This window comes from Anguilla anguilla, chromosome 5 (assembly GCF_013347855.1).
Source record: "Anguilla anguilla isolate fAngAng1 chromosome 5, fAngAng1.pri, whole genome shotgun sequence".
Lineage (NCBI taxonomy): Eukaryota > Metazoa > Chordata > Actinopteri > Anguilliformes > Anguillidae > Anguilla > Anguilla anguilla.
This window is the reverse complement of record NC_049205.1, coordinates 47016447-47043155: the sequence shown is the minus strand read 5'-3', so window position 1 is coordinate 47043155 and position 26709 is coordinate 47016447. Positions and strand designations below refer to the sequence as shown.

Sequence of the window (26709 nt, the reverse complement as noted above, 5' to 3'; positions counted from 1 at the left end):
GAATTTTGTGCTACACCCCTGCCTATGTCAATCAATTTTGCTTTTGTGAATCCCAGCACAACTCATGATTTTCAAGTTGCATCTCATTAGTCTAACACTCTTTTGCTAACACCAGCAAAACTTGTCCAATTACTATAGTTCTATGAAAACACCCAAATGAGATTCCATGCAGGCCAACTGGTTTAAAACAGCCACTTTCTTTGCTAATATGGTCTCAGGTGTAAAATATGAGCATAGCCTACTGCAAGTGTGAAAAATATTTAGCAAGGTTAGAAATCTAAAATACAGAATCTTTAATTCATAAAACTAGGTAAAACAACGGATGTGCTAGACAGGTTTAAATGAAAAAGTTTGAACAGAAAAATCTATGAACGATCCTCAAACATAAAAGTGATCTTTGGGTCTGTTTATCTCTGCATGCCTAAATCAGACACTCAGTCACAGAAGAGTTAAATGAAACTGACAAACCTGTAATACTCACTGCACATAATGGATATGAAAATCCACAGGTACCCAGAATGAATATGTGAACCCACACTGACAAATTCCTTTAAACAGCAAACTGAAAAATGAACAATTCTCTCTTTGACGCTCTTTCGCGTGGAACTCTAGGATAGCCTTCTATCCGCCAATGGGTTCTGAGTCTCCACAATATGTAAAATATATGTGCAATTACTGTATGAGGTAAATGGTTTAGGTGGATAATAGCCTATTATAGCTATGTGTAGCATCGGGAATTAGGCTACGGACTTTTCTTTAGTATTAGATATTTGATACTTCAGAAGCCGTACAATGAAGTGTCACTTCTGAAGTAATTGCCGGGCACCTCACAAAAATCTTGGGCAACTAATGGCAACTAACTCTTGGTCTAGTCTATAGGGCTACACAGCAAGTGATTTGGACATTAAACTCTTTTATTCTGGCGATATTAAATTCTCTCTCTTCAAGCAAGACGTTCTACATCGTATTAAGGATACCCTAATTACCATTTAAGTAGCAAAGGCCGTCTGTCAGCTTTCACACTTAAATGCAACCTGCAACATAATGTGCTTTTCTCTTTTTAAATATTTTATATTCAAACCTTGTGCTGTGGTCCATTTTTCACCCAGTCGTCATCAAAATGATGAATTAAGTTCTGTTCTTCCATTTCAAATGACTTCCTTCACACCGTGTTTCCAAGTAGAATCGGACTCGTCCAGACTTGTAAGAAAAGCATCAGCAAATTTTCTGTCATAGATGATATATTTACGAATATCAGATAAGAAAGTGGATGTTAGGCTATCGATGGCGATTTCGTCTATTATTTCGTCTTTGCACCTGATAAGCATTTCCAGTAGTCTCTAATTAGCAAAATTTTCTAGAATGTCGTTTCCCCTCCACGGTGAAGACCACTATACACGTAATAACGGAAGGGAATTATATTATATAATAACTCTTGTTTTTTGTGCAAACAGTTCGCCTATAATTCCGGTTGAAATCTATTCCGCGGACAGGACAGGATAGCCTACTCTACAACACCTAGACTGATCTTCAGACTTCAGTTCAAATTGAAAGGGTATACTTACAGTTTCTAGCTCCTCCCCTTCTGGACAGCTTGTAAACGTTATGTAGTCATTTGTATCCTTGCTGGCAACTAGCTATATTACTGCGCTACAGTGTTAATCTATCCCAGTGATGTGTGTTTTAATCCTATTAGCATAGCCTATATTATAATTATTATTTTAACTTTTGAACTTACTTCATAGCTACACTTATACTTTGGGACTGTTCGTCTCCAACAGTCCCACTGAAGGCTATTCAAGAAGGTGCCTAAACCTCTATCAAACTGTTCAAAGTATATCGCTGCTGTAGGCTAGTTGTTTGCTGAGTCTGAAGTTCACGTCAAGCGATTATCTTCAATAAAGCTAAACACGTTCAATGCGTTTAAAACTAATGGGATCACTTGTCCATGGATGCGCATGCTTGTGAAAATAGGTTTATCGAACAAACTGTTTCAACATTTTAAAAGGCAAAGAAGGAAGACTTTTAACACACGTGTATATTTAAACATTGTGTATTGTTGGACTTGCAGCTGCTAAAAACTACTGATTAGACATAGGCCTAATAATAATCCGCTCTGGTTGCCGTGCAACAAGATCGCCCTCCTCCGTTCAATACGTTTACAGATCTACGTAAAGGCCTTAGAATGAACCTTCATAAAGACGGAAACCGAATATTTCCATTAATTAAAATATATTCGTTTTCCATTCGTTCCAGATATCGAACAGTAAGAAAGCTGATCGTAGATATGACTATCAATTTTGCAATCATTCTTTATTGGTATTTAAAGATGTATGCATACATTTCATTCACGACGTTTGTCTAGTACTGTAGTTATAAGTAGTTATATACACCTCTAATGCGGAAGTTCAATTTCATAATCAGTTTTATTCGTTGAATTGATTGTTACTTGACCTCAGACAAGCAATTGCAATTCGGTAAAATAACAAATCTATAAAGATACAAGACATTGCTGTGCATAATTGACAAGTCAAATAAAGAATAAATGCATGTGCATTGTAAATCTGAAAAGTTTTAACATAACAAAGATACATGCAAAAAAAAGCAGCCAAGCAGTCCAGTAAAAGTAAAATGGTGCATATGGTAACTGGCAAAAGGCTGCCATTGTATATAAGAAATGAGACACAAGGTATGCTTGAAGGCTAATGAAATAAATTTGGACCTCCGACAGTTCTGTAGAATACTTATCAAAACATAAATTGAAGGGGAAACAATGAATCCAATATAAATGACAAAACAATAAATAAACATTAGAAAATACCTGAGTAAACAAGTTAATTGCATGTTATGATGATATCATTATTTAAATGAACATTTCTGGTCTTTTTGAAGAAATTTACAAAATTTTAAAGGAAAAACTGGAAACAATGTCTGGTGTACAATCGGATATTTGTTTTCTTAAAGGAGGTAGAATAACATTCAAAAATCCCTCCTCTATCCATGTCTGTAGCCGCAAGTAACCCTTAAGTGTACCTTTTCTATTGTATAATTGATGGAATCTGATGAAAAAAAGTCAATTATTACAATAGATGTTAACAGCCAGCCAGAAATGCAGTTATTATTGAGAGCTATCCAGTTCCATTAATATGTTTTTGATTGCCATTTTTTGAACAAAGCTTTTTGCAAGAACACTGTCACACACAGCACTGTTTAATCAATATGGTTCATGCACTTCATTTGCAAGGGAAAATAATTTGCTCATCATTCATTGTACTGAACCCTTGCAAGCTCAATAAAAACTGTCAATTTCTGACTGGGTTAATTAAAATAAGACTGCAGGGTACCACGGCGACGCACGTCAGTTGTCCAGCAGTGGAATCCCCCTCCCAGGGAGTTGGCATGACGAATGTTCACCTTAATTGGTCTAATTCCTGTTGGGATCAGATCCATTTATCAATCAAGAGGCTTTTAAAGACAATGAAAATTCTGAAAAATCACTATTCAGTCAGTAAACTGGTTCACAAAACAGAGAAATACAGTATTAAAATCAACTCTGGAAGAGTACTTGTAAAAGTGACACTTCATAGTTGAATAAGTGTTTTCAGAGTTGCTTTATCTCTGAGCAGATATAATTGGCAAAACTGGAAGTGTTAAAAACATTTTGTCCTGTAAAAACAAAAAACTCACCAAGGCGTTCAAACATCTTTTGGATAGATATTTCATTGGCATCTACCATGACTCGTTTTTCATCCAGCATTAAAACATTCATCGAGAGCCACTTAGAGGACATCCACAGGGGATGATCTAATGGGTTAAGGAAAGAAAACGCTAAGAAAGCAAAAAATTCAACTTTGTAACACATCACACAGAAAGTTCATGTCACAGTTCCTGTTACTTCAGTGAGTTTGCTGAAAATAATTTTCATTTTTGTTAGAAGAAACATACTTTATTGCTTGTATTGTATCTTGTTTTGTTATACCCAGCTGCATTGCCATAGCACTGCCACAGATTCCAAGAACAAATAGTGCAATTATTGATCTAAAATTCAATCAGCCTGCTAAAATTTCTCATTTCAACACGTACCATCGGGAATCAGAGGTGTTGGAGGCTTCACCACAGTCCAGCCAGCCTTGATGAACATATCAATCTGATAAAGACAAATGTCATGCAAGTGCAAGTGAGAAGTGTCCTTCAGAAAGGGCTCAATCATTTCAACAATTCTTCCAATAGATGGCAGTAGAAGTGTTATGTTCACAGCAGCTATAATCACAAGTATGCCCAGGCAGTTAGCACTTAAGTGGAAGTCATACAGTATCAGAAAGCAGACAATAGGATTCAGTCTTAGAGCCTTAGAGCCTGCCCAGAGTAGAAAGACATAAGAAACTCTGCACTTTTGAGGCTACAGAAACATCTGCATCCATCAACATGAAAAGCAATTATTTTTTCAATGTAGTTATTTGTTGAGGGAAAACAAACAAACAAAAAGATCACACTCTGAGACCATAGTTTTACTCACAGGGGCAACACGTTACTCACGTCAGCACCTCATCTGAATCACAGGCCTCTGGAGTTCCCTGGAGAGGCTCGGAGGAACGCAAGCCTTTCCTGTCCTATTCTAAAGCGTGCCACCAGCAGCGTCCAACAGACAAGTTTCACTAGTCAAGGATGCCGTCTGTGGAGCTGTCTCGATCCGCCCTTGTAAACGAGATGCTAAACCTCAATGGGCGTGATCCTGGCACAGGCATTTGTAAGAATGCGGCGGGAGAGGAGAGGCTAACCTGGCGGCAGGGCCGGTCTGGATTGGACAGCACCAGGCCAGGCCCAATGATGTTGAAGGTGGCATCAATGTGCATGGGGTTGGGGTCCTTGAAGGAGATGATGTGTATGTTGTAGTCGGGTGCGAGGTGTCGACGCATCCATTCAATCCCCATATAGTTTGTCACCTGAAAAACATAAATTCATAAAAACACAGTTCATAGTCAGTCTCACACATGCGCACACACACACACACACACACACACACACACACACACACACACATACACACGCACACACGTGTACACACATAGACACATACACACACATACACACACAGACGTGTACACACATACACACACACATAGACACACAGACAGTTGTGTATCTGTGCATCTACATTAAGGCCACTCAGATGTCCATCTAGTCCTGTTTATTTTAAAACGCAGCAGACATGGAAGTGGCATACCTGACTCCTCTGGACAAATATGTCCCTTCCAGCACGGATGAAGTCAGCTGCGTCAAAACAAGGCTCATGCTCAGTGGTGACAAACTTGCCTTGAGAGGCAAGAATGTGCCGGTCTTCCACAGATCGAATTGGGTAGTCCTAGAGACAGGAAACGCAAGGAAATTAGAACAGCAGTTTGCATCATCTTCCATAGTGGAAATTCACACGATCACTCGGTTACATTAGAAAATGTGTTGGTTTGCTGTTCAGAAATCATGCTCTCTCTTTGATGAGTCACTAAACATGCTGAGACAGATTTTTTTTTTTACCTGATCATACAGGTCATCAGACATGGTGGGTTTTGGAGCTGTGGTCCACTTTGCACCTTTTCTGAAGTACTCTTTAATGAGAGGTCTGTAGGCTCTGTACTCGAAAAAGCGGGACCTCCATGCCATTGGAGCCTCAATAATTTCATTTCCAACAACAAGAAGAATGTCTCGGGGCATAGCTGCATACATGCCTGAGAAGGCAAAAGGATGGCATGTGCCACAATAAAATTACTGGATTCACCCAGGGAAAAGTGACATTTTTACAGATTATTTTTGGAGAGAAGGGGAACAGTACGATAGAAAAGTCAGAAAAAAGAATGGTATGACAACACAATCCTTCAACAAAAGCATTTTCTGCAACTGGGTTCAACTGGGCATCTGAACGACAGACAAAATACATCCATTAAGACACACACAATTACACACAATAATAATACAACGAAAAGCCCAATAAATGTTACCTGTAGATGTGAAATCTGGTGTGCTGTATTGGCAAGACCAGTCAATAGGCTCTGGCCTCCTCACAGTAACCCCCTCCAGATGGAGAATATTGCACATTTCCTCAATTTCAGCAATGGCTTTCGTCAAGTGGTCCTCAGGAAACAACTGACCCCCAAATTTTTGGTAGAAGGGCCAATACTTCTCATACGTGTTAGCCTGTCAACATGAATTCCTTGTCAGCTAACTACCATTTAAAAACATTTCCTCCTTAAAATCCAAATGGGTGATATATTTATTAGAAGTGGGGTGATGTTACTATACCAAATAAAATCAGTGCTTAAATGTTACCTTGACCTCCACTGTAAACGGGGGCACACGTGCATTCTCGGCTCTGCCAACAATGACTTCTTCAAGTGGGTCCCATTCATTGAAGGCACAGACTGGACATTCCGGGGTAACGGGTTCAGTAACAGTGTCCTCCACAATCACCTGGGACTGAATGGCAGCTGCTGAACTTGACGTGCTCTGGAATGCCCTCTGTACCCATCCAGTCACAGCTCGGCCCAGCTAATACAATAATACAGAGAGAGAGAGATGGGGGGGGGGGGGGGGGGGGTGGGGGGGGGGAGAGATTTGAATCTTCATAATGTTCACATCAACAACCACATAGGCCTAAATTATTATTAAGGTCAGTTCAGAGCATTGCAAATCATATAAATAGCGGTTTGAAAATGCTTCAGAACCACTGCATTTATGCCTCAACTCTCATTAAGAGAAAATCAATCATTAGGCTCCTAGGGCTAATAATGGTGTATAATCAAATTAGAATAATTTTTTAAAAACAAATTACAAGCTCTACTACCAACCACACTCTAAGGTAAAATAATAATAATAATAATAATAATAATAATAATAATAATAATAATAATAGTTTTGATCCAAGGTTCGTTGAATGCCATATCTCGGGTCCTGGATATAATGTCAAGGTTCTGTGAGGAGTGGATCTCCGTGTCACTGAGTTCGCTGAGGACAGCTGCCAAAGACAACTGTTTGCTATCACTCACAATTCTAAAATGTGCCGACAAAGAAAAAAGTATCGTGGATGTTTTTTGTATGAAAGAAACTTACCCCTTCCATTTAGCATTTGTTTGCATGTTAAGTCGAACAGATATTTCCCTCATTTAAAAAAATACTATCTCAGTCGTAACCATAACGCAAAATAAAATAACTTATTAAATGTAAGAAAATTAAGTACGTGAAATGAACTTCCTCTGTTTATATATTGCATTAATGTTATATAGCCTATGTAATATGGATTGGTGAGTAGGCAATTAGTTGTTAAATAGGCCAACTAACGATACTATATTGTTTATTCAATTCCTTCCGCAAAAGGAAAATAATTATATAGGCTACATACTAACCATAGCTCCAATAAGGTGAGCTGCTTCAGCTCCCCTGCTACCTCCTCTCAGACATCTGACCCGCAGCATCGTCCTCGGATTCGATATTGAAAGGTAAAAAGAGTTCTTGCGGCGCAAACGAAGCCCAGATTGTCACTTCTGAGATTGTAGGACAGAATTGGTTCAACGGGCCAATTTATACCCCGGCGACACTTGGTATTGGCGGCTATAAAGAGTTGAGCAGCAACGTGACTTGTTTGAAAAAATGGCCCATGAAAGTGGAAACCTTGCAGCAGCACATTCTTATCAGTCGCACCCTCAAACGAATGGCTTGGAAAAAGGTGGAGTAACCGCTTATTTAAAACGATGAAGTGTGAATACTTACATCATCCAAACACAAAGCTGCAATTTGCAAGAAAAATGTGAATGAATACTTACGTTTCTGAAACGTTGCAGCCATTTAGGTCACACAGTGTCGATGCGCTTTCTTTTCTTATGTTCAAAGCAATAGAAATGCATAAAATATGAGTTTCTCTTTACGTTGTGAGAACTCTTAACTGCACCACGGTTAGAATTTAAAATGAAATTCTAACTGTGCACACAGGTGTCTTGGTATTTCTGCATCAAGAGAAGGCTTAGCTTGCCATTTTGTGGCAAGAGCACAATTTATATCTTACAAGTAGAAAGTATTATAGCTTTAATGATATGCATTTTAATCAGATAACCCCACCAACTGAAAACCTGGCGTTTAGCCAAGGGGGAAGAAAGCCCTTTATGCGTTTTTTTTTTTTTTTTTGGCAAGAATCATTTTTTAAAATTACATTTGTGAATGCAAAAAAGTATTTTAAAAAACACTTCAGAAAAGAAATTCACAGATTTCCTGCCTGTTGGATAGTTCAGTGGTTTTTTGTTTTGTTTTTTGTTGTTGCAGACTAAAAAGGGGGGACAAACAACAGATTTCATTAGGGGAACTATGTTCAGAACACCCAACTACATGTAATTGTAAGATCTGACATAAACTGAATGTATATCTTCATTGTTTGCAACAATGTGTAATTCCAGCTTGGTTCCTGCCCTGTTTCAAGCTGGTCTAAAACTGGTTTGGAGATGGTCAAGCTGACAACAAGATGGTTGAGATAGCAACCCTGCTGGCAAGACCATGTCCAACTGGTGGTCCAGCTTGGTTCAGACAACAGACAATCACCAAATTCCAGATGGTATCCAGCTGGAGCAGGTAAAGTAGGTAGCTGGAATTTCCACCAGGGCCATTTCGTGCAGTTTTTTGTGTAATTAAACTGTGCCACAAGCCGGTTCTTAGAAACCCTAATCTGAAAGCATTATTTATTTTACTTTGCATCTACAGTCAATACAAAACATGCTGTAAAGGTACCAGTTGCAAACATTCTCATTGGAGCTGAAACGTAATAATTATGTAATAGATATGACACAATATTACATTAAATTCTTATCACCTTCAAATCATTAACATAAATGTCCAATCGTGAAAGAAACTGTGAGTTTATATTACTAGTCTATTTCACAGTCAGCCAAGGCACATTCTTATACTGTACTTAGCCTCAATTGACACTGAGTTGTCGAAATGGAAATCCACATCTGTGCTGCCTACTGTAAACTGATCTAATCGGGAATACTGATTGCTTATTTCTGCAAGGCATGCTCTACTTTTAGCATATGAGGTAACGTGACTTTAAAGATATCCCGACAAATTCAAATAGTCAAGGCTAATGTAACAGTCATGGCAGGAAAGCAAACAAACGATTAATCCTTCACTGAGCATGATACCATGTAAATCAACCATATGTGATTATCATTACTAAAGTACTGTTTAAAGAGAACTGAATTTTGTCAGGTATACAGTACAGCGCATTGGCGTAGACAGCAAAGTCCACAAGAAGTCCAAAGTGGTCTGTGCAATGTGTACAGTAATAAAGAACAAAATATATCTAAACGAACTGCCTTCTCTTGGCTCTTAATTTTCACAGGGCAAATACAGAGCTGCGTAGAAGAAAGAATCATTTTTGGAATTCTACTACTTTAAACTTGCTAGTTTGACAGTCAGCATCAAGCAGGGGCTGAGAACACTGATGGCTCTAATGGCCAGAGGTAGGCCTTCCAGGACCAGACTATAGCTTGGGTTCCTGGGCCAATCTGACTGAGAAAGAGAGCAGACAGGTGAGGAAAGCCAGACAGCAGAGGTAAACAGCCTCCTTGCTCACAGAGAACAGTTGTCAATGGGACATTGGTACTGGGACAGCGTCAGGGTAATTGCTATGGTCCTGAGACGTGTACAGTAACTCTGTGTGCACGTGTCTGAATACACTGCTGACTGTCGTGAGGCGATTGTGCCAGGAGGCACAGTTTGCAGATGGAATAAAAATGAATTAGAGTACTGTCATAACCCCATCTGATAGCAGTGTACATGGCCTGCCTGACGAGAGGTAACGCTGTTAAGATTGAAGAATAATATATGGGGACATCTCTAGTTTTTCGGACCCTGTATGCATCTGGCCAAGGACCAAAAAAGGACTCGTTGTGGGAGAAATTGTAATTCTGAGATTGGCATATGTTCAGACATTTTTATAGGATATATTCTAGGATATATAGATTAATTAGTCTCCCTGAATCAACTTCTGAACAAGGGTCTGTATCAACCCACAGTATAATTGCCCACAATAGCCACTGTGCTTTTGGCTTGACTTGTAAACAGGACTTCACATACAAACAGACACTCACCCATACTGACACACAAACTGTCACAACCTCAGCCACACACACTGCGGTAAATGTGGAGGTGGGGTGAATGTTTGAACACCAAACCATGCTCGGTCTCGGGTTTCACAGAGAGGCTTTCTGAGACCTGGATGTTACAAATTATCAGCAGCGGCCTCCCACTATGTCTCCTGGAGTGAGATATGATGACAAGGGTTAAGGAGTGACCCAGCTGTAGCAGCCCTGAGCACATTTCTGGGGCTAATAAGAAGGTCCTTCTGGACCCTGTATGTTTGTAACACTCTGTTACTCTGTATGTAAACATTCCTGTTTGCTTATTCCCTTGCTGATCAGTTTTAATAAATCAATTTGCATTCAATTAGTACCTTGGGCGTTGATGACTCTGTTCTTTGGACTTTGCTTCTTGATATGTGTGGCCATTGTGAGATATCCCGCAAGTAGGAATTCTTAACTATTCATAATTAAAATATTTGGAAGTTATAAGCAGATTTTTAAAAACAAATACAGCATTGTTTTGAAGTGGAAATTTAAAAAAGGAACAAATGCATTATTACATTGTCTGCGACAAATGTTTCATTCTTTGTATGCATCGATTTTTCAGCAATTCATCAATAGATCATTCATTGTTCTTGAAAAATAAGTAGTTACGTATCTTCATTATGACCATTAAAGCAACCAAGCTGCCAAGGTTTTACAGACACAGGAATATAAAAGAAGGTGACACAGTGGAGAAAGAAGCTGCCTTTGTTTTTACCTGGCCTACTTCGGGTCTATCTAGGTTTCCCCACCGCACTGCTCAACCAGAAATCTAGATCTAATCACTGCTCCACTGCTGCAATTTAATCTTTTGATTTAAAGATTTTAATTTCAAAGAGAAAGTTGGAGTGGATAATCTCTTCATGCATTTACTACGGCAAGAACACATTATCAGTTCCAAAAGTTAGCAATACACTGAAGTTTTTATCTTGGTTTCTACAAAGCCATTGTATAGGCTAAACGAGGAAATCAAATATATTCCAATCCCTTGCATAGCTGAGGGATGCTGTGAAAGATTTCCTGCCTGCTATTAGGGAGCAGTATGTGACCATGTTCACACCTCCATCCCTCAGGACAGGCAGGACCTTCCAAAGCCATGCTGCGTACATCTACATATGTGGGGCAATGGGTACTATGTGTGAGGCTGGTTTTAAAAATTACAGAATCTCCCCAGGAGGATATACCACAATGATTCACAGTTTGTATTTATTTATTTAGTCATTTTTTTGTGGGGGGGGGGGGGGGGTAGTTATGGGGGTCTTACACAAACCTTTTTGGGACTGCAATTCCTTTAATATGTGACAATCAGAGGGCTTTAATTAATCAAATAATAGCACTCTGTGTGGATCCCTGATGAAAATTTTAGCTCTATCATTTTCAATCACTGCGCACAAGTAAAAATCATCTCAGGAGGCTTTTCACTTTTCATTTTCTAAAAGGGCAATTACTTTTCACATGGGTGATATCGGTGATTGAGATTCAGCAATTTCAGCTTTCCCATCGGAACACTAACAAAGGAGCTCTCTATGCATTGGAGTCATTTTTCCCTTTTTGAAAAAACATGATCTCCATGCCAGCACCCACTCCAGAGAGGAAAAAAAATTAAAGAAAAATGAGTTCCTTCTTGTGAGAGATTTTAAGCAGTAGGGTAAACAGTAGGTCAAAGGTCAGTCCACCATAGACTGAAAGTCTCTTCTTGAGATTATATATTAAGAGACTTCGAACATTTGGGAGTTGATAAATGTCAAACCAGCTGACAGGCCTGAAATGTTTAGTCTCTGCTGACAGATGAAAAGGTTTATCACTTGGTGGCATGCAATGTGACGTGATTAGTATGGATGTCAATAATTATACTTCTGTCCCCTATTTTACAAATATTTATGCTAAACTCAACTTTCATTTTATACAGAAAATTCTCAGCCTCACAGTGATGGAAACGCAATGTGACAGCAATACAATACACCAGAGAGGTGCTGCGGTATCTATGCAACATTTCTGTCTTCTGTCCTGAGCGGGGGAAAGAACTAAGCCTGGACTATCGAAATGGCACCCATTTGATTCTGATTAATAAACTGTTGTAGAATGTGCAGGGCTTTCTCTAAATTGTATGCAATCACCAACATTAGCCGAGGCAATACCATATGATTAATCAGTTTATGATGAACAAAGCGAGTGTCCAGGTTTATATGCTATATTGAACTGAAACTTGAGGGCAGGCACCGACTTGAAAATCGTCAGTGTTCTTAACTTGTTTCCAGGAAGCTGATTTGAATGAAGACTGTATACGTGCTGTCTCTCTGGTCTTAGACAGTGAAGCTGCGTATAAATTGACAGCTCAAGTGGCGTTGCCTGGTGATGGGACAGCTGCCTGTGCTTCTTGGCATGAACTTTAGCAGTGGGTCTATGCTCAATGTGTCACCCAAGCCAACTTCCAAATCTGTTCAGGTTAGCTCACAGCTGGTTTCCAAAAATATAAATAATCATTTGGTTGCCATATGACTCGTTTTTTTTCTGAATGACCTTAATGTTAGTGTCAGATGACAGAACTTGGAGTATATTGCCTTGAATGAAAATTGTAAAACTGCTACTTAAATAAAAAGCAAATTGATATTTAAAAATGCACATGCATAGCTGTGAAACTGTAGACAAGTTTTTAAAAGGATAACAAGTATTACATAGAGACTATAACATGTTATTAAAAGAGATATATAAAATACATATATATCTTTCTCCAAAATTTAAAACCAACATATTTCAGCAAGTGTGGAGTGGGGTTTGGAGCAATGTAAACACTTTCTTTGGCCATTGAAACTTTATCCGCACGTATCCTGTGGGATCACTTCTCAGGTCATGCAATTGGTCTCCTAGCCAAAGACGTCAGTTCTACTGCCCTAGATTGGTTTCCCTCTAGGAATAGCAAGTGGCCTTTACTTGGAAATACCATGTACAGTGAGTGTGAAACCATATACCCAAATGTTGTGGAATGCAGGAGTGTTTGGCAGGTCACACTTTCATGAGGCTTCATTATAAGTTTTAATCATCCTAGCATTCCTATCATAAATGGGAGTATTTTCACAAGCCTGTAAAATGATATTTCATTTTCTGAGGGCACATTTTTCAACTTCCAAGTCTCCTTATTGTAATTTTGTCCTCTTTATCTCATCTCCATGTCAATGGGGTGACAGTTTAGTATAAATGGGAGAACTGGGCTTGAAACCCCCGGTTGCAACGTGGAAACAGGTTTGATTCTCGAGTGGGGCACTCTGTTGCACCCTTGAGCAAGATACTTAACTTGCGTTGCTTCAGTAAATATGTAGTTGTAAAAATGGAATATATGTCAAATAATTTTAACACTTGCTCTCAATAAGAGTGTCTGCTAAGTGCTTACAGTGTGAAAATGTGAAACTTATATCACTTGATAGAGTTGTCCAGTTTGAGTCAAATTGTACACATATAATGGCTAGAAGATTTCAATGTGTGTAAAATATGTTTTAGATGTTTTCCCCAGGCTACACCTAGTATGGTTGCCAGTTAAGTTTCTCTCCAATGTTAGTAACTTTTGAGGACATTTATTCATATGTCTCATTGACACATTGAGAAGCCATGCTGTCTGCAAACTGCTAGGTATGTGGAATTGAATTTTCTATGCAAGCAGGATTTTCAAAAATTGCATCAGGACCACCCTGAGAGACAATTAGCAGGACCACAATGTGAGGCTCGCTATTGGCAATGGTGCATAAAAAACACAGAAAGAGTTCTTGATGTGTTTTCACAATAAATAAATAAATTAAATAATTAATTAATTAACTGAATGAAATGCAGTATATAAATACATTTTGATTTGAGATATCCATCAGTGATTGAGGTAACATGCAGTGCAGTTGTATCAGAGATTATTAAACTGAAATATTCCAATTTGATTCTCTTCGGTTATTATTTAAATTACTCTATCTAAGAACTAGGAATAATCATAATTGCAATTCAAGCATTGAATTCGGTATTTGTTTATGAGGTCCAATTCCAGAATTATGGTAGCAGAATGGAACCCCCCCCCCCCCCCCCCCAAAAGAAAAAGAAAAAATGAAAGTACATTCTGCATGGTTATTATTAAAGGGAATTAATATTAACTATGTACACAGTAGCATTTGAATGTTTGACAATTCATTTGCTAAAGACAGAAATTATGATAATCATTCAACATTCATTTAATCTACAATTTAAAAAAAAATCTCTTGTACTCTAACTTAGTTGAGTAAAAAATTGTGTAAGTCGCTCTGGATAAGAACATCTGCTAAATGCCTGTAATGTAATGTAATGTAATCTGATACTGCTCAAATACTGCTCATACTGTTATTTTTCCAATAGGAGGTGCCATTCATCCACTGAAGGAGTATAAATTGATTTCCATGGTCGAACTAGCAACCTCTAGCCCGATGTGTTACTTTGTAGCTGCATTTCTCAGAGCTTCTTCAGATGGTGCACTACTCCCCTTCAGAACTGAGATATTCACATCTACTTCCTTAAAAGTGTGCTTTCTTTATCATATTTTATCACTGCCATAAAATATCCGAAAGCTGACTCAAACCTCCCGTCACCAGCTTCACCTTTCCCCTCCCTCCCTCTCTTCCCAAAATATTGATAACTACCAAATCTCAATCGCAGAGTTCACAGTTCTTAAACAAAGAACGAGCACACAGAACAAAGAGCACAGAGTGATTATTTTCAAGGTAACAGCATATGTATAAGCAGCGCCTTGTTTTAGTGATACAGGCTTGGCTGGGAAGGGTAATTCTGCCCACTCATGTGTAAAAAAATGTTATCAATAAGAAGTTTGTTGTAGACACAAGTTAACGTTGCTTATGCTATGACATGTTGTAATGAGCAACTGAAGTGGTAATGTTAATTAACTGTAACACAGTTAATAGGGCATTTTAAATGAAGGATGGTATTTTCTTATTCTTTAAGCAGTGTTCATCTGTAAAGGATGCAACATGTGGAAGAGCACAGCCAGCAAATTCTCAGTGGCCAGGGTGAACAGCCAAGGACAGTAATGCCCAGTCTGTATCTGAATCTTTACCAGGAAAGAAATATGAATCGAGTCAAGCTCTTAAAGAGACATGTCTGATATTGGGATGACTTTTATGGCCAACAACCCCTGACTTATAATAACTAGATAGTTAACAGAAGGCAAACATATAAATGCCACCGGAGTCACAGTTATAAAAAGTGATGTTTAATACAAAAATGTAACAAATACAGTAAGCACAAATGCACACATGTACATTTTAATGATGGGCATTGCAATCAAGACTGTATTCTGGAATGATGTTTGAGTTAAATAACCTAGTTTCATTTTGTAATTTTATTTTAAATTGGAAGATAGCTGCATCAATTACTTAAAGCCATTTTTTAAAAGAAAGCCTTACCACACTAATATACATTTTACAGTGAAAGATAGTTCACATTATGGAGCTTTTTGATTTTATCCCAGACTTAGTGCATGTTTTTAATTGCCCCAGTTTTTTATGCAGGATATTTTAGACACAGAGGTTTCTGATGACCTGCTGGTTTCACAATGTCTGGTATAGGGGCATTGACAGGAAATACAATTTATATAACACCAAAAGCACCATATACTAAAACATTATGCATAATATCAAAAACTCCATAAAGTGAGCGATCTCTTTAAGCAGGGGTGCAAATCTGCCAACTCTAAATAGGGCCTCTTCTGCTCCAGAAATCCAAGCAATGCAATTCAATTATGCATTTTATGAAAAGTCTAAACATTAAAAGATGTTTTGAACATATAGAGTAAGTGTGTTGTACATGTGTTTCTTTGTATGGTTTTTTTTTTTTTAGAAGCAGCAGACTAAGTTGCAGATGTCCAGATATTCTACTTACCTGTTCGGTAAAGTAACATGGATCATTTTGTATCTTTGATGCATATCGTTACTACTCACAATTTCTTAAGCTCTTAATAGTTTTGTTGGGCATGGATTGGTCTTCAGTGGTTGATGCACTTGGAGGATAATGTTAGTGGATGTCTCATTCAAAGATGGAGGAGGAACTAACTTCATTGAATTAATTATTATAGAACTCAATAGAAAATGCTGTCTCAATATTGTTGTCACACTGTTGTCAAATAGGGACCTTAATGGCAATTCATAGAGACCAAACAATCTCACCATACATGAATATTCAAGCACAACATGGGCATCAAGCAGAATAATGTTTCTGTGTTACAACTTTTGTCCACTTGGTGTCGCACTTGTTACATAAAGAGAGCACTCAGTTTTCAGACATTTGCATTAGCTACAAAACGCAGGTTGTCCAAACTTGCATGTTTTTATGTTCATGCCCCCTTAAATTAGCAGTTACTTATTACACGATGCATATTGTGTGTGCTTTGAACATTGACTATTATTATTATTATTTTTATTTGCATATAATCTCCAGTGAGGCTGTCAACTTTCACAATTTCAAACATTGAACAAATCCATTAAATTATGTAGTTCATGAACTATGCTGAGTTTGGCCTGCATGTCTTCATCATTCTTCAACTGCTGCTAAAAAAGTTAGTTGTCATCACTATATATGCCCATAGAACAATTATACATGTCCATACAACAGATGCATATGAAAAGGGTATGAAGACACACTGTACATTCTACTTCAAGAATTTGGGCTTTGAGTCTGAGGATAGGATTGCGCCTGGCTGAGAAGACAATGCTGTTAACCCCCCATTTAGGGATAATTGCCAAAGGAAGACAAATGAAAACATAAAAATGTTGAGATTGTGTGTGTGTGTGGGGGGGGGGGGGGGGGGGGGGGGGGGGGGCGGTGTTCAGGGTGGCTCGGCAAAGGGATGCAAGAAACAGAGCAGCGAGTAGAGGTTTGTGGTGATTATAGCCAACAAGAAATACCTGCCTATTTGGTTAAAGTAATAGGATTAGGAGTTCACTCCCGAATCTCTGTTTGAAACTTCAATTATGGCTAAGAATATTGATATGTTGGCCAGAATGGATAGGTAATGGTTAGGTACAGAAGGTGGACAGTAGAAGTTACTTTGAATATTTTAATTTGTCATAGATAAGCTTTGTGAAATCAAAAGCAGCTATATATACCATTCTGTTTCATGTTTCAGGGCCAAGTGTGAATTGCCAGGGTATCAAACTCCAGTCTTGGAGGGCCGCAATGTCTGCAGGTATTTGTGGTTTCCTGTCAATTATCATTCAACTAAGCCCTTGTAAATATAGTGTGTGAACTCTATAGGCAATAAAAATTAAATTAATCTATTGTGCTGAAACACCTTGGCACTTAAATAGACCAGGCCCTCTCTTTCTCAGGGCATGGGGAGGCTGTATATAAGAAGGCCCAGCAGCGACCTTTTCTGCTGCGGAAACTTAGAGGGTTCGTTGTCAAAAAAGAGATCCTGAGCAGTGTCTACCAAGCTCTGATTGAAAGTGTACTAACCTTCAACATTGTGTCCTGGTTTGGTCACTTGTCTGTGAGGGGCAAAGCCAAACTCTCCAGAGTGGTCAACCAGGGAAACAAAATTGCAGGCTGCTCCCAGAACATCATGCAAAAGCAGTAAACAGAATGGCCAACAAAATCCTCCATGACACATCCCACCCCCTTCATACCTCTTTTGAGATGATGCCATCGGGGTGGAGGGTCAGAGTCCCCTGTGCACGGAAGAGCTGTCTTAAAAAATCCTTTATCTCCACTGCCATTGCGTAGCTCAACAGCAACTAAAGAAGGAACCTAAAGACTTACTGAGCTGAGCTAGCATACAGCACTTTATATTTAGTATTTAATTTTTACCTGCCACTGGCCAACTTTTTAACTTCTTAACTTTTAACTCGTACTGCTGTTTAGTACACCACTTTTTACTGCATTTTACATTTTTACTGCATGAGATTTTACTACATGCACTATGTGATTGTTTGGGTTATATTTTAACGATCAAAGCGCACGGTCTAAAGCGCATGGCGCAAGTGCATTTAGGGCGTGTACAAATCCACTTTTGCTAATTTAACGTCGGATAATCTGATTCAAACGGGTTGTACTTAGTTTAATGAATCATAAGTGTTTTTTGGGGGTAACATGAAATAAACCAATCAGAGTGTCATCTCCCATTCCCTTTAATGGGACCTTGCACCTTGGCGGATTGCTATTATAATGGCGGATAATCATTACTGCGATTAGCTAATTCCGATAAATATTATGACTAACCATTATGACATGTATTTTTTAAAATATCGCGCGTTGTGCACCCGCCTATGTAGGCGCATATTACTATCTTAATACTGCGCCATAAGACTAGGCTCTATCTTACACACGGCGCAAAGCGGCGCCAAGCGCATCGCAAGGGTCTTTGCTAGGTTCAGACCGACGCATTTGTCAACACGCCCATAGGCGGTCAGATGGGCGCAAGTACATGCTATTTAAACAACGTGGGCGCTGGACGGGAAAATGACAACTGCGTTGGTCTGAAACTAGCAAAGACACTTGCTTTGCGCTTGGCACCGTTTCGCGCCGGGTGTGAGATGGGGCCCTTTGTGTGTATTTAATGTTCTTATATTACTGTATTGTATCTCTATGTGAGCTATGCACCAGCGAAAGACACCTTTCCATTATTGCCTGCATTAATGGACAATAACGTTTTTGAATCTTTGAATCTGAATCTGAAACACATAGAAACATGCCTGATCTACGTCGCTTTGTACGTCGCTTTGGATACAAGCGTCTGCCAAATGAATGTAATGTAATGTAATGATCTAGACTCTGTTAGTTTCGTCTAGGGTCTATGGATCACATGATGTGAGATGATCCTGCGTGGTTAGGACAGATCTCTTCTAATTTGTACATAGTGTACTTTACATGTGGTTTAACAGCCAGATTCAATAACAACAAGGGTTCAGGTTTAATATTTAATCTGATTTGAACCTAATCTCTGGGTAAAGTATTTTCACTCTGCTATGCTATACAGAGAGAGAAAAAACAAAAGCGCCACAGCACAGTTTTTTTTGTTTGTTATATAAGTAGCTTGCGAGTGTTACTCTGACAAGAAAATCCGTCAAAAGTGCCGTGTCAATTCAAAACCTTTCAACATGCAGATTATTTTCACAGTTTTGGTAGGCTTGGTCATTCTGTTGATATCTCTGCATGTTTCCTTTCCATATTTTGTGCACGATTGCCAGTATATTTTTACAATTCTACGTATAAGGGCACGGAGGCAGAAATACCAAAAAAATAACTACACCCTCCTGGACTGTTTTTTAGATAGAGTGAAAAGTCAACCTGAAAAACCGTTTATTGTATTTGAGGGTAAAACATACTCTTACCTGGACCTGGATAAACAGAGCAACAAAGCCGCAAGAGCCTTAAAGACCCATGCCTGTCTGAGGGAAGGGGACACTGTTGCACTTTTCTTAGGAAATGAACCTTATTTTGTGTCCATATGGCTGGGTCTGGCTAAGGTAGGCTGCGCTGCTGCGCTACTAAATTACAACATCAGGTCAAAATCTTTGTTGCATTGCTTTTCGTGCTGTGAGGCAAAGCTTCTCATCGCCGCTGCAGGTAAGCAGACAAGTTCCTTTTATACCACACCTTGTCAGTTCAGATTTCAGATTGTGTGTTGATTACCACATTATCATTTGTAATGCGCATTTTTTTCATGCATGGCACAATTTAAATTTGGAAGCCTACATGATACTCGTGTAGGGTGGCAGTGTAGCATAGAGGGTAAGGAACTGGGCTTGGAACCGAAACGTCATAGGTTTGATTCCTGGGTAAGACACTACCATTGTACCCTTGAGCAAGGTACTTAACCTGCATTGCTTCAGTATATATCCAGTTGTATAAATGGATGCTATGTAAAATAAATAAATAAATAATAAAAAAAATGTTGTGTAAGTCGCTCTGGATAAGAGCGTCTGCTAAATACATGTAATGTAGCTAAAGAAACTCGGGTAGTCCTTGCTGAAACAGTCAATTTTACAAAACATTATTGTTTGATTCCCATTAGTACCAGATGGTAATACTTTTGCTATTGACTATTGACTGTTATGACTACATTAGCTTTTTTAGAGTTGGGCTTGCCAACAGGTCTTTAAGCCATTATCAAATATAAGAAGGGTTTACATTCTTCCAACAAAGAGAAATAAGTCACCTTATAAGTCTACTTATAATAAACATAAACAGGGCTCTACACTAACATTCTTTCTAAGGAGCACATGCTCTGAAGTTGAAAAATTTAGAAGCACACTAATGCATCCAAATTAGTAGATGTACTCCTACAGTGCAGTGAAAAAGTAAAATAAAATGATTCCCGATTTCTATTATTATTATTCTATTCTATTATTGTCACACTGAATGGTTTCAGATCTTTAGACAAAATGTAATATTAGATACATTTTTAAATTATTGTTTCGTTTATTTGATGAAAAAAGATGTCCAATACCCAAATCACCCATTTTCTCCTTAGTCCTCAAAGTACAACTCTTTGAGTATAAATTCAGAAGTTTAGCTCTTTTTGTAAGAATTTCTGCTAATTTTCCATCAAACTCTGCCCCATGTACACACTCCTTCACTTACATGCTGTTTAGAGATGTCTTAATGGCCCAAAGTGACCTTGCTCAGGTCTGAACAGGCCCCAACCTACCAAGGTGCACAACTCTGGACTTAATTTGATAGTTTATATGCATATTTCAAATCTGAATAGACCCTAATGTGTACAGAAAGCTTTACATAAAATATGACCTTCAATGGAAAAATAAATAAATGAATTCAATTCAAAGACAAAGGAACCATTCTGAAGTGACCAGAGAATTAATCTTTTATCTCAGCATAAAACGCATATTTCTTTTTTAATTGTCAGTTTATAACTGTACACAATAAGGCAATTGTCTATATACAGCTCCCCATGGAGAGAAGTGAAAGCTAAATCTTAAATACTTAATTTCATCCTTAGAGCTGAAAGGTGCTGTTGAAGAGGTGCTACCAGCACTGCGGGAGCAGAACATCTCTGTATTCATCCTCAGTGAAGAATGTAACACACTGGGGATTGAAACCCTCACTGATAAAATCAACTACGCTTCTGATGAGCCGCTGTCACCAGACCTGCGGTCGAATGTCACAATGGGGAGCCCAGCAGTATACATCTACACCTCTGGCACAACAGGTACCAGCACATTTCACACTTCTTGTAATAACTACTTAAACTTGAGTCTGTTTTGCTCACAAGGTTTCAGGTTCATATCTCAGATGTGAGCAGAAGTATTGAACCTGATGTCAAATGCTGATGTTAGAGTATTTGGCACATTTGCACAGGCTAACAACTCACAATGCTCTCCAGTGTTTTACTTGCAGCACACTCTTCCCCAGGTCTTCCCAAAGCAGTTCCTTTGCCTCAGTACAAGGTCTGGGCAGCAACTTCTTTTCAAGCAATCATAGGAGTTACCTCTAAAGATGTGATCTATGTCAATCTTCCTCTATACCATTCTGCTGGATTATTAATAGGATTAACTGGAGCAATTGAAAGAGGTAAGACTGCACACGAATGCATTTTAAAGGAAATAACACAGAAACGACTAAACTTATGTTTCCAGTTCTGGTTTATAATGATCACTGTGATGAAGATAACTTACTGAAAAGTGAGTTTATAAATCACTGGTTTATAAATATGATCTTGGTGAATTATTGCAAAATGCAGTGCAGCAGAAAATCTTTGTTAAACTGTCTGATGAGAGGTTGTCATATATTGCACAGTTTTGATAATGACTAATCACAAATAAAAAAACAAAAGTTTAACTGATTGTGGTTACTCAATACAGACCATTAACCTCTGGTTAGAGTTGACTCTCCAAAAAAAAATGAACTTACAATTGTGTGTATGCATGTGTACTGTGCCTGTATGCGTGTGAGTATGTGTGCACATATACAATGCCTTCAGAAAGTTTTCACCTCCCATTGATTATTCACCAACTATGAGAGGACTCACAACTGAAAATCATGTCACAAAATAAATGAATGACTGTTGCTTGTCCAATTCTAGGTATAACAGTTGTTCTGAAGCGCAAATTTTCAGCATCTGAGTTCTGGGACGACTGCAGAAAGTACAATGTTACAGTGATACAGTACATTGGTGAAATAATGCGCTACCTCTGCAACACTTCAAAGGTCACGTACCGTTTTTAGTTAGTGACAGTACCTCGCTCCAAAATCATAAGGTTACAAGAATGTCAAGGGGTATGTGTGATGTTTGGGGAAAAATCTAAGTATAATTCAGGACTTATGCATTAAAAAATATTCATGAGGGGAACAATGCATCTTCATTGGCAGATCATTAGTGCAATTCATTATTCTGAATACAGATAAAAATGACCCAAAAAGCTTTTCTCTACAGAAGATAGTGTATGGGGCCTTTCTAGATACAAATTCTATCAATTCAATTAGAGGAAAATCACCTGTTGTTCTTTGACATTCTCACATACGTGCTAAAAACTACGATGTTTTGAGCCCTGTATTTAACCAACTATATTGTGTATAAGGAAAGTTGAATTATGCCTTTATGCATTGATTATGGTTCTGTTTTGTTTTCCTGTATAGAGAAACAATGACCGAGACCACAAAGTTAGACTGGCTATTGGCAATGGCATTAGAGGTGATGTTTGGAGAGAGTTTGGGAATCGATTCGGTAGCATCAACATTAAAGAGCTGTATGCAGCCACAGAGGGAACCATGTCTTTTTTGAACTATGCTGGGAAAATTGGCGCAGTTGGAAGAGTAAATTTCTTCCATGGGGTAAGATTTACTGCCATTCATGACCCATGAAGATAACTCGGAAGCAAATGAAAATAATCAATTTTTTGAACTTGTTTTGACCCAGTTGTTGTTTTGTGCTTTAGAAACTCTTTCCCTATGCACTGATTAAGTATGACATAGAAAGAGATGAGCCTGTGAGGGACTCCCGTGGTCTGTGTGTTGAAGTTCCCAAAGGTAAGTCTCACTGTACATTTAAATCTACAAGTTACAAGTAGATTTTTGGTTTTGGTTCTCATTGTAATTTGTTCATTTTAGGATCAGTGTGCTATGAGCAATTATTTTAATTGTTACATCACCTTTTAATATAATTTAATATTGTTAGTGCAGTTTCATGTTAAAAAACCAAGTGCCAGCTATGTTTCATATGCTTGCAGGGGAAACAGGGTTGTTTGTTTCAAAGATCACAACTTTTTCACCTTTTACTGGATACACAAATAATCCCCAGCAAACGGAGAAGAAGCGCCTGCGTGATGTATTTCAGAAAGGGGACCAGTACTTCAACAGTGGAGACCTGCTGAGGATCGATCAGGACAATTTCATCTATTTCCAGGACCGTGTTGGGGACACGTTCAGGTAGCTCAAACTGAGACATACCTCTCTCTTGTACCATATCACCCAGCACCTTTTTTTTGTTTGGTTCACCTTGATTCACCTCTTAAAACCAGGTAACGTGGGCAAAGGTTATCTTATATGACCGGAAATGAACATGCATGCCGCTTCTACTGTTCTGTTAACCTGTGGGAGATTGTCTCCTGATAATTTTGTCTGTATGTTTCTTGTATGTGCTCGGATGGTTTTTCATTTGTTTTACGAGTTGTAAACAAATTGCTCCTAAGAGGATAGTAAAGATTTGAATTAATTTTAATTTGAGAAACATCACTCCTTTCATTGGGCTTTAACCCACAGCCAAATATCACCAGCTTTAAATATCTGTGCTCTGTTTTCACTCACAGATGGAAAGGGGAGAATGTGGCCACAACTGAAGTGTCAGACGTCCTGACAATGATGGATTTTATCGAGGAGGCAAATGTGTATGGTGTTCATGTGCCAGGTTAAGGGAATTTTCTTTTGCCAAATTGTACTGTGCAGCTGATATTGTCATGGTGCAATTCTTGTCACACTAACAGTGCTCTTGCTGGAGAAGGACGATATCATTCTTGATACAGAGCATCTAACTCCCCCCTCCCCATATTTCTTTCTCCTCACTATAATGCTATACTGCTGCTTTCTCCCAAGGCCATGAGGGGAGGATAGGAATGGCTGCTGTAATACTGAGGGAAGGGAGACAGTTTGACCGTTCCAGCATGTTCAGCCATGTCGTCAGCTACCTGCCAGCTTACGCCTGGCCACGCTTTGCAAGGATTCAGGTAAAATTGATTACACACCTGAAATGAAATAGGTCCATTAGGTAATAAATACATTAATAGAGTCTCTAAGATAAGCACACATAGGAAATGGAACTATGAGGTTCATCATTCTGAAATTGACATAATACAAAATACATTTTTTCTTATTTATTTTTTGGAATCTGTACTGAAAAAGTTTTTGCCTTATTTTATTAACAGGTATTGTTTATGTTGCACCTATACGCTTAAGTGAACCAATATTTAAACATAGGCTAATTGAGTTAGGCTAATTGAGATCTCAACATTTGTGATTTTTTGTTATGTCATCTGGATGATGCATATAAAGTTCAGGGGCCCTCTATGTTTGACTTTCTTTGTGTCTTAATTGTATTTACATTGTATTCTCAAGCAATTTAGCGTTGATATCCCCATTTGTCTAATTTTGATATTGGTACAAAAGAATCCCTGAGATATGAACACTTTGGGAATGGGAGTGATTGGAAATGTTTGCAAAGTCTCGTTAAACACTTTTTTATTGCCATGTTACTTTCATGTATTTTTTAAACAAGGTGCTCCTATTTTGTAACTATGAGTTTCAAGTTAATAATTAACAATCAGTCAAACAAAGTCTACCATTATACACATTTCAAAGAGAAGTGATTAATCCTATCCCAACTGACACAAAAATATAGTAGTCAAATTATATTCTTCCGCATTTCTTTAGATGTTTTCATTTAAATTTTCACTCTTGCTTCCCTCTAATTTTCTTTATTGTTCTCCCAGAATTCCTTGACGATAACAGGAACGTTCAAGCAGATTAAAGTCAAGTTAGTGCAAGAAGGCTTCAACCCAGCGTTGATCCAAGACCCACTGTACATTCTGGACAAAGAACAAATGAGCTACATTCAAATGACGCAAGACATTTACGAGTCTATTGTTTCAGGAAACATAAAGCTATGAATTTAGTTTTTTCTGGCATTCAGATTTTTTAAACAACTTATAACTACAAAAAATGACTTGTTCAACAAAATGTATTACCCTGATCCATCTTATTAGTATAAAAGCATTTTTTTGTCGGTACAATAATGCTCATTACCTGAATTCTTATTTTATACAGCCTTTGTTCATCTTTATCAAGGGTGGAACTAAATTTGAATGACACATCAGCTCAGTGTAACTTGCATTGGTATAAATAAACCAAGCCATTTGTTTTTTTCTTTCTTATTTATTCATCAAGCTTATTACTATTCTTACCTGCACAAATAAAAATAATGACTAGGCAATTACAAGCTTGGCATCTAACGTGATATTAATGAGTTACACTTGAACTTAAGGGGTGTAAAGACTTTCATAAATGGCGTACTAATGTTTTTAACACCGCCCTTGCCTTTCGCAGAGAAGTTGTTTTTGTTTTTCCTTAGGTTTCTGTGGTTTCCTCAAAGTGAAGGGGTCCTCATTTATCTGCATACACACTAGTGGCAGAGAAGTGGTATTGCAAGCCACAAATCCATCCCTCCATCATCTATACCTGCTTATCCTAGTAAGGGTCGCGGGGGGTGCTGGAGCCCGATGCAGCGTGCATTGCGCGTGAGGCAGGGATACACCCTGGACAGGCTGCCAATCTATTGCAGGGCACACACTATTCAAACCACAGATAATAGGCTTTATTCTTTCGCTAATTCAAATAAGAGACTGCGTATGTGTACAGCAGTTAGTGCAAGGAACATATAAAGGAGGTCTTTAATCGACTGCAATTTATTTTACGTAATAAGCATACAGAGACAGGATGGTCCGTACAAATCTTAAGTTCAATAGCAGCAGTGCTGTCCACTGTACATGCGACAAATGCTGAATTAGATTGTTTAACTTTAACCTCTTTTATAAGTTTGTCTCCTGTTGTCATTGTGGTATCAGGTGCTCCCTGCTGAAGTCATTTTACTATTTTGAGGATATAAAAATTATTGTTTTCATGTCTATCTTGTATGAACATGGCAATTTTGTTGACAAGCACAAGGTGACATACATATTGTGCTCACTGTTACAACTCCACTTTTTTCTCCACATTGGCTTGGTCTTTTTGCATGGGAGGACATAAAACTTAAATGCAGTGTTCTTGGCTTTGTTATTCGTGCAGCCTACCATACAACGTTTTGGCATTTTTATAGTGGGGGCTATTCTTGCACTGTCTCTATGATTCTAGCTGACCCCAACCCTTCCATGTTGAATGAGAAATAATTACGGATAGAAATAAATACGTGAAGAAATGTACAAAGGATACAATGTGCAAAGTGTCCTTTGGGAATAAAAACATGAAATAAATAAAAAGAGATATTAAATAATGAATAGACATTTATTTATTTTGTTTCGTATTTTAA

General features: G+C 38.3%; 3 protein-coding genes across 4 annotated transcripts in view; 1 reads left to right on the top strand and 2 right to left on the bottom strand.

Annotated features, from left to right (window-relative positions):
• The window catches only part of pde8a (phosphodiesterase 8A), a 56113-nt gene extending 54349 nt beyond the window's left edge, over window positions 1–1764 (bottom strand). The window contains exons 1-2 of one of the 2 annotated variants that reach the window (XM_035418608.1): window positions 1566–1764; window positions 1082–1200 (exon numbers count right to left, since the gene is read on the bottom strand). In XM_035418608.1, the coding sequence (XP_035274499.1) occupies window positions 1082–1147 (66 nt within the window). In that variant the 5' untranslated portion in view covers window positions 1148–1200; window positions 1566–1764. Of the gene's footprint in view, window positions 1–1081; window positions 1505–1565 lie in introns of those variants that run through there. The other variant, XM_035418607.1, reaches the window with a different exon arrangement.
• A 528-nt stretch (window positions 1765–2292) lies between these two features.
• Window positions 2293–7562, bottom strand: gatm (glycine amidinotransferase (L-arginine:glycine amidinotransferase)). Its single transcript, XM_035417340.1, has 9 exons — window positions 7395–7562; window positions 6322–6540; window positions 5994–6189; window positions 5533–5723; window positions 5225–5362; window positions 4779–4943; window positions 4084–4147; window positions 3688–3804; window positions 2293–3431 (listed from the first exon to the last, which is right to left on the bottom strand). Exons 1-9 carry the CDS (start codon window positions 7461–7463, stop codon window positions 3319–3321), a joined length of 1272 nt encoding a protein of 423 aa, XP_035273231.1. The 5' UTR covers window positions 7464–7562; the 3' UTR covers window positions 2293–3318.
• An 11079-nt stretch (window positions 7563–18641) lies between these two features.
• On the top strand, window positions 18642–26677 carry LOC118227900 (very long-chain acyl-CoA synthetase-like). The gene is made up of 10 exons (XM_035418947.1): window positions 18642–19742; window positions 21136–21345; window positions 21549–21707; window positions 22219–22343; window positions 22773–22967; window positions 23072–23162; window positions 23363–23561; window positions 23942–24039; window positions 24225–24355; window positions 25118–26677. Exons 1-10 carry the CDS (start codon window positions 19274–19276, stop codon window positions 25292–25294), a joined length of 1854 nt encoding a protein of 617 aa, XP_035274838.1. The 5' UTR covers window positions 18642–19273; the 3' UTR covers window positions 25295–26677.
• Window positions 26678–26709: the final 32 nt, after the last annotated feature.